Source organism: Microtus ochrogaster, unplaced genomic scaffold (assembly GCF_000317375.1).
Source record: "Microtus ochrogaster isolate Prairie Vole_2 unplaced genomic scaffold, MicOch1.0 UNK31, whole genome shotgun sequence".
NCBI classification, from domain to species: domain Eukaryota; kingdom Metazoa; phylum Chordata; class Mammalia; order Rodentia; family Cricetidae; genus Microtus; species Microtus ochrogaster.
Window position 1 is genome coordinate 3,674,292 of NW_004949129.1, and position 8,798 is coordinate 3,683,089.

The window sequence follows — 8,798 nt, forward strand, 5'->3', positions numbered from 1 at the left end:
CTCTGGCACCCCCTTTCTGAAGTGTGGCTCTGGCACCCCCTTTCTGAAGGGTGGCTCTGGCACCCCCTTTCTGAACTGTGACTCTGGCACCCCCTTTCTGAAGTATGGCTCTGGCACCCCCTTTCTGAAGTGTGACTCTGGCACCCCCTTTCTGAACTGTGGCTCTGGCACCCCGTTTCTGAACTGTGGCTCTGGCACCCCCTTTCTGAAGTGTGGCTCTGGCACCCCCACCCCCAACATTGACAAAACTGATACCAGAAAGAACAAACGATGGAAACAAATAGGAAAAAAATGGTCACATCAGAAAGAGGGAAAAGCATTTTCCCCAAACAAAAAGTGACAGCTAAAAAAAAATGGCAAATGTATTAATGGGCAGCCAGATGTCAAGGTGCTGTGCTGACAGCTGCAAGAGAAATACAGGGAGACTTGATGTGCAGAGGGAACATCCAGAAAAACAGAAATAAACTGTTCCCTGGCACGCCTAGACAAGCTACAGACCCCTGCGTGCTCGAGCAGCTCTCCAGACAGCCATAGAACACACAAGCAAGAGGCTCAGAACACACTGATTCTCTCTGTGTGCTGGGCAATCTCAACGGTTCCCTGTCAACACGTCCATCCTAGCTCCATGGTACGGTCGACGCAGAAGATATTAAACTCTATTTGTGCTAATAGCAACACTTGGAAGACATAGGATTTAATTCCACAAATAACTGAGCCCCTCCTAGCTGGGGAGAAGGACATGAATACCAATCAGCATGACTGGAGACAGAGCTTAACTTCAGCGGCATCTGAGAAGATGTCACGTCTGAGGACGTCATGTCTGAGGCCACATGTGAGCAGAGATTAGGGGGACAGCCATGGTTCCAGCTGGTGCTGGCCCAGCAGCACCCCATGCTGTTGCTCAGATACACAGATAGTCAGACAGACAGACAGAGCAGGGATGAGGAAGACAAGAGGCCAGGAGCTAGAAGAAGGCTGGGGATGGCATGGATTCTTTTTCTACATTTTGTATTTTGGACCTGGGTTTGTTTTGTATTTTTATTTCTTTCGATTTCTGTCGCCATTCCTTTTCCCTGTGTGCCCGGACAATTTATACAAGGGGAAAGATAATCCCACAGAATGTTGTTTCCATTTGACTCTAATTAAAAAAAAAACCCTGGTTATATGCTTTATTATAAAGCAATCTGGTTTCTGGGTCTATAACAACCCTCTGGGGCTGTGTGGGTAGCTTCAGAATATGCACAGACATTTCCAGAAAGGCCTCTTTATCTCTTTCTGTTTGTTTTTTTTTGGAATCTCTAGAGAACACAGCTGGATCCTGCTGCCATTATAGCTACTACAAGGCCCCAGTTACAGCTCTCCTATGGCCTCAGATGCCTTACTGGCTTCTAGCCTTGAGGCCCCAGACAATTCAGGACCTGACAGAAGATGTCCTTATATGGAGTCTTGAATGTGGATCTGAGTCTGTGCTGGTCTGAAGAATAACTTCAAGGAAGATGAGAAAAGGTTTAGGAAAACCTGTTTTTTAAAAAAAGATTTATTCTGGGTGGTGGTGGGTCATGCATGCCTTTAATCCCATTACTTGGTAGGCAGAGGCAGGTAGATTTCAGTGAGTTTGAGGTCAGCCTGGTCTACCAAGTGAGTTCAAGGACAGCCAGGACTGTTACACAGAGAACCCCTGTCTTGGAAAAAACCACCCCCTAAAAAGATTCACTTTAACATTTATTTATTAGTGTGTGCGTGTGGGTGTGTGAGCGTGCATATGCAGGTTCCTATGGAGACCAGAAGAGGGCACAAAATCCTCTGAGTTGGAGTTGTGAGCTGTCCAATGTAAATATTGGGAACTAAACCCAAGTCCTCTGGAAGAGCGGCGGGTGCTCTGAACCACTGAGCCATCTCTCCAGCCCCAGAGCCTCCTATTTTAATGTCTGACTTTCATACTCTTGGTCATTCTCTGCAGTTTAATCTACTACAAATGAAACCTTAAAACTCAAGGGCCCCCACATGCTCAACAGGAATGTTCAGAAATCCCAGGGGATACCAATTTTGAAACCATATATTCCAGGACTAAAATTTTTTTTGTGGTCTGGCCGACAACCTTGAGTGTTTTGGCTTCCTCTCCTGGGGACAAGAGTGCTAGCCATGCAGCAAATGCCAATTAGCTCATGATTAATGCAATGTTGTGCATTTAATTTGATGATCCGGGCATTATTTTGGTTAGAAATAATAGTTTTTTATTGACTTGGTATATGGTGTATATTATTTTCGCTCGTCTCAAAGCCTATTTAAATCACACTTGGGAAGGGAAGCCTCACCCACGAGCCTTTCCTCGTAGGCACAGCGAGGACTTGCAGACTTGCTTGCATAGGGCCCTCCCCAAAGAGCAGGGCCACAGACTTGCCAACACTAAAAGTCCTTCACAAAGCATGTTCAGCTGTTATAATGAAACGAATGCTAGGGATCTGAGCCCTTTGACCACGGATGTGCTACGTGCTGCTGCTGGCTGCCCCTCCACCCAGCACCTGGCCTCTTGGTAGGGGGAAATAAAAAGGGGAGGCTGAGCAGAAGGTGCTCTCCACATTCCATCTGTTCAGGATCTTCAGGTTCACATATGTTTCGTATACATAGCTGCAAATGCCTAACCGGACTGTGCATTCGGGTCTGGCTGGTGAGGGTGAGACCTGTGCATCCCCTGACTTTCGGAGGAAGTAATATTCCCCATCAGACACCACCACCATCATTTATCGAGCGCTTGCCATGTGCCAGTGCTCTGGGTTAAGTGCACACACATGATCTTCAGGCTCCGCCCCTCCAAATCCCTCTAGGATGCTGCACTCCTTTCCCCATTTTGCAATGAACAGGGGAGGCAGGGAACTTGCTCAGGTTCTCACAGCTAGCAGGTGCCAGGGCAGATCCACTCTGATTTACAGCCGGCTTTGTGCCTGTCCTGCCTAGCTGTCCCCCACATGCTGTTTTTCAGTAGGTGGTGGCTGGTGATACGGGTGGGGAGATGCCACTGGGCCACTCATGGTCCTCCTCAGCTTCCCTAGGACTCTGGTGTGGTATATGCCAAACTGGCACAGCAACTTCAGAAGCAACAATAGCGGAGTGCTAGAAAGCTTGGGCGATCGAGACACGTGGCTGGAATCACCACGGGAGAATTAAGCGCCTCTGTACCTCTCAACACGCTGTCTGTAAAAACTCTGGTGGAGAGTGGCTTTTTTAAAATTTATTTTTATTAATGTTTATTGGAAGCACAGGCAAGGTAGCCACTGTCCCTCTAACCTGCTGCAAGAGATGCTGGCTTTTCTACAGTGTGGCTCCCTCACTTTCTGTGCAGAGTTCTGTACAGGGTTAGTGGCTGTTTGAGGGTGTTGACTAACCTCCCTGCCCTTGGGTCCATTCCTTATTAGAAGCGGCAGGAGGTTTGGAGGAACTCTCCAGATCCCAGTAGAGGGTAGGAGTTCAGGAGGCAGATAGACTTGTACCACTGAGAAGCCAGTGATACATTCCTTGTCCCTGACCCAGAATAAGGGGATGGCTTCAAACCCATCCTGTTTTCTGAGGCCTCTTTGCCTTTGCTCTCCACTCCTGAGCATTAGCTTCACCCTGGCTTCTTTGGGCCCTGCACACCTCTCCTTTGCACCCCAGAAGGCAGATTGATTCAGGGTGATGTTCCCAGAGCACTCTGCCACAGCAGGAACCAAAGGCGGAGCCTTGCCTGGATCCTTCCCAGAACCTGGGCAGGAGTGAGCCTAATGTAAGCTCATTGGGAAGTTTCTGGCCAAGTTGGGGAATATGTCTCCTTCTAGGGAGAGTGGTGAATTAGATCCGTTTCTGCACCCTGCTGTTGCAACGGCACAGGCTGCGAAAGGGAAGATTCTCAGAGGAGCTGTGTTTTAATGTAGCAATTTGATTCAATTTTCCACTCTATAAAATTACCCATCACTGCTCGTTGCTTTCCAACAGACACCTTCACTCTTAATTTAACAATCCTATCGAATTCTGCCAGGGAAATTGGAAAAATTTATCACCTGTGAAATTTTATTTTCCTTTGGTTGTATCTGTTTTTGTAAAACTTCATTAACGACGAAGACTTGCTGAGGAAATTATCACTTTTTTTTTTAACTTCAGACACAAGAAATGGCTCGACCTCAACCAAGATATCATTTGCATAATAAAACACAACAACAACAACAACAAAAAAGGCTGGGGAAGCAGAGACTGGCAGAGGTTGCAGGAGCAAGGGGAAGGAGTGGACTCTCCTTGGTGGGGTTGTGTGGACTGGTGGGGGGGGCATGACGTGGCTTCCCTTGCAGTCAAGAGACAGATAGGGAACGCCTACTAAAGAGGGTTGGACCCTCTTCTTGGGGAGCCTTGAAACGCAATTATTTTCTGATGATGTTTTCATGAGGGGCTCTGTCTTCAGAGGCCCAAGTGTTAGATTCACCTTAGTTCCTAGGTTCATCTGGGATGCAGGTTTAAATTGCTATAAATTTTGGCTTAATCTGAATTCCTTAGCAGCTTGCACTAAACTGCTGGCAAGTTTCCATAGGAGCGCTTTCTGAATGGACTTGAAGATTCAGCTTCCCCATTGTCTAAGTATCTCACAATTAAAAGGCTCAGGCTCTGGTTTTGCTGTCTGACCCCCACTGTGCTCTGCACCGTTCACCAGCTGCTGGAGCCCCCCAGAAGTGGCTCCGTGGAGGCAGTGATGACTGTGCGCTTTCTGAGGCGCTAGTGAGCCTGCCTACCCATGGAGAGGCCTGCCTACCCATGGAGAGGGCGTTCTATCGGAGTTCTACTGTATCACTCAAATGGTTTGTTGGCATTTGTATAATTCCGACTTTGGAAAAATGAGGTATTTTTGAGACAACTTCCTGTCATTCTTGTGAGTCTACAGAGAATATGCGAGAACTAGAGAGTTACGAGAACTCACCCCCAAACCATGGAAACCAGGAGGGAGTGTTCTCTGGCCTTTAATCTTAGTGGTACAGAGGAAAGACATCTTGGTGGACTTCATCTTGCTCCCAGAGCAAGGCTGAACCACTGTATTGGAGACATGAACATCCTACGCTGTCCCCATCAGAGAATGTTTAGATTAGGATTCCTTTGGGGGAGTGCTTCATTCTTTCACCAGGTCAAGAGTTTCTGAAAGCAGAGGGAAGTGGGTCATTAGAAGATGAACTGTTTCACCTGGTAGGACTTCATAAATGTCCTCTTCTTCCTCTGTAGGCTCAGGCAGGGTCACGGGCCTGCACCGGGAACCGGACTTTGGGGAGTCAAAACCATCAATGTCATCATACGTTTCTTCCTCTTCCTTCTCCTCTTCCTCCTCTTCTTCCTCCTCCTCTTCACAGGGAATGGTTGAGGAACTCAGATCTGCCAGGGCAAAGAAAAGAATGAGTGAAGGTAGAAAAAAAAGAAAGAGGCTGGAAAAGAAGGTGGGTGAAGGAGGAGGAGGAGAATAAAGCTTGTCAGGGGAAAATGAAACCCTGGGTTAAGTGCCGTTATTTCTAATGCGGGCCTCGGTGGCAGGAATCTACGGAAAAGGCCAGCCCGGCACCCCATCAGGTTTAAACCACCAACATAAATCCTCTCCGGCAATAAAACTTGGTCAGAATGAAGCAGCCCTGAAAAGTATGGGTGCGTGAGCGAAAACACAAGGTGAAGCAAAGAAGATAGGCCCGACGGGGCACTGCCAGGGTGCCATGCTCTGCTCACCAAGCAGAAAACCAGATGGGTGAGTGATGGCCCCGGGTCCTCTAAGGCGACAGAGCCAGGACATCTAAGGTGGAGTCTGAGCTCTCGGAAGCTCATCTCCCAATGATCTCGTTGCAGAATTTAGCCAAGTTTGTTTGTGGAGAAGGGACAAACATGGGGTGGGGGAAGCAGCAGAAGAAAAGACACGGGGTTGTGGAGAAACGCAACTGTCATGCAACCAAATGGAATGGCTAAACGGCACAGTTTCTGTGTCCTTTTATGGCCTGGCTGACCTTAAAGGGGGTCACTGAGTAGAGGATGTTCAGCCATTATGGCAGCACCAGGGCAGGGAGGAAGATTGGTTTCAATTCTGGTGGGGGAGGGGGGAAGCTCATTCTCTGTCTTGGAAACCGCCACTGAGGGGCCTCTGCAGGACCCCGTGAGTACGCTGAGTGTACCCTGGGGAGGGAAAGGGTAGAGAGACTCGAACAGTTCATTTCAAAACACAATAAAACTGTTTGGCTTGATTAGGCTTTTAATAACGATTTCCCAACACATTTCATTGGAATTCTGGCGACTTCATACGCGGGAAGGATCAAAGGCGCATTTGCGGCTTCAACCATATGTTATTATTTGGTTTGTTTTAAAATAAAATTGGAATGAATAATTTCTTCAATGTGAGATTCTGAAAGTACCACAGGGTACAGCTCAATAAAGCTGCATTGAGTTTTATGGAGGTTTACACACTTAGGGGTATATTACACGCATAAATCCTAGGCACCTAGATGAGAGTGTGCCCTGTAGCCTCACCATCAACGCTCGTGTTTGCCTAGTTCCGGTCTATTATACGCGATGCTGTCGGGGCACGCCGCGGTTTGTTTTTGTGCTAGCAGAGGTCTCAGTGAGCGAAAGAGGCAATTCTTGTAATTAAGGCTCCGGTGCTTCCTTCTTTTGATCCACAATAAAATCTTATGGCAGAATAATAAACCGTGATAAGAAAGCTTGGTGATTTGGGGTGGCTGTGATCCTCTCTGTGTCGTGGGCCATGCACAAGGTTGGTGTTTTTATGGTTTGCTGAGGCAGGGTCCTGCTGCGATGGTCTATGAAGGTCCTCTTAGGTCAGATCTACCTGCTAGGCCACGCCCAGGCAAGGCTTCCTGGGCCACTATGGCTGCTGCGCCAGGCCTGCAGGCTGGCCAGTAGAGGGTACTCTAAGAACAGTCATTTAACCTCTTCAGGTGGGACTTGCCATCCCAAGGCAAGGAACATTTTACTGTGGCTTGGGAAACAGCAATTTATTTTTAATGTCCAGCGTCCCTGATGACCACCAAGATGAGTCTAGAACTCTACTAAACAAAAACAAAAAAACAAAAAAGAGGAGGAGAAGGTGGTGGAAGGTTCTGGATCTCAACTAGATCATGGCTATTATGATTTACCCTCCCAGAATAAAAAGGGCTGGCAGACAGTGACTTAGGCTAAGCTGGCTTTCAGAACCTTTCCCAAATGAGGACTTGTAAGCTATGACGTCAGAGGTGATCTCCAGATGACTGCCTCGCCTTCTCATCCATATTTGCTCTTATAAATAAGGGCAATGTGGCTGGGCGAGAATAGAGGGTCAGGAAAATCACATACGGAAACCTTTAGATTAAACTTTCAAAACGTAACTTCGACTGCAAATCTACTCACGTAGCATACATACTTAAAATGGTGGCTCTTACCTTTCAGCAAGAAACTTATTTGATCCACCCAGTCTCTGGCTTCAGCTGGATTAAGAGCTGTAAACTGGAGAAAAGTAAGGGGATTAATTTAATCGTCACCTTCACTAGAACTGCTAGGACTCCTGCTAGACAGACTCAAAGGAATCTAGGTTTCAGACTCGAGCCTGGAGCTTAGGGTTCTCCATCTCCTTACAACTCAGAAAAAAAGGCCAAGACATCTCACTCAGCTGCTTCTGCCTTCTGCAATTCTCCAGGCCAGGGAGGGCCGCTTGGAGTCAGGACATTTACGCTTTTGTACACTCATCTGATTACTTCCTCATCAGAGATTTATGGGAGAAAAGTTCATAGGAAGAAAAAAGAAAACCAAACAAACCAAATCAGCATGGACATGAGATGGGAATATTCCAAGGGCGGGGCCTTTGACAGCAAGGCCGTTTGTTTTCCGGTGTTAGGACTGGTACTCGGGGCCTCGCACATGCCAAGTTAAGTATTCTACCAACGAGCTAGATGCCCACCCTGCAGCAGGATGCTGAGAAGAGGCAGGGAGCGCTTCTTGTGATTGCTGAAGCAATGTTGTTTGGGTTGGTTTTTTAGATAGTCGGTGGGAAAGCAATGTAGGAAGATGAACACTTCAGCCATAGGAGCCACGTGAGCAGTGAGAACGTCAGAGGCGTGGCCGCAAGCAGATCAGGCAGACTGGAGAACAGGTACAGGGGGAGAGCAAGAGGGTCAGGCAGGGCTCTGCCTAGACTGAAGATATAGGCAGCAGGAAGTCACTACCAGTTCTTGCAGAGTAAGGGTGATTCTTTCAGTGGCTGTGGCTCGGAAGGGCTGGAATAGGACCCCTGGAGACAGCTGTTTGAGTAGCCTTGGGTGAGGTGACAGGGACTCAGCTACGGTGATGGCTGTGGGAATAAATACAGAGAGGAAGAACGGACCAAAGGAAGAATCCACGGCTCAGAGTGACGGTTGAGAGTCAACGGGCCAAAGACAGGCAGCCAACAGACCACAAAACACACTGGCCAAGAACCAACCCTTGGTAATTTTTAAAATGAATCAACTTGAGATGAAAGAACATTTTAATTCTCTGGCCACCAGGGTTCAATAAAAGTACATGCTGTAAGCAGGGCAGTGGTGGCGCACACCTTTAATTCCAGCACTCAGGAGGCAGAGGCAGGTGGATCTCTGTGAGTTTGAGACCAGCCTGGTCTATAAGAGCTAGTTTCAGGACAGCTAGGGCTACACAGAGAAACCTTGTCTCAAAAAAAAAAAAAAAGTACATGCTGCTTAAGAAATATAGGTTCATGCTTTATCATTCTCTCTCTCTCTCTCTCTCTCTCTCTCTCTCTCTCTCTCTTTCTCTCTCTCTCTCTCTGT

The 8,798-nt window shown here is 47.6% G+C and overlaps 1 protein-coding gene across 1 annotated transcript in view; it reads right to left on the bottom strand.

Moving 5' to 3' along the window:
- Skap1 (src kinase associated phosphoprotein 1) overlaps positions 1-8,798 on the bottom strand; it is a 295,712-nt gene that overhangs the window by 39,473 nt on the left and 247,441 nt on the right. Inside the window, exons 8-9 of the mRNA XM_013354163.2 lie at positions 7,422-7,485; positions 5,197-5,382 (exon numbers count right to left, since the gene is read on the bottom strand). Coding sequence (XP_013209617.1) covers positions 5,197-5,382; positions 7,422-7,485 — 250 coding nt within the window. The remainder of the gene's footprint in view (positions 1-5,196; positions 5,383-7,421; positions 7,486-8,798) is intronic.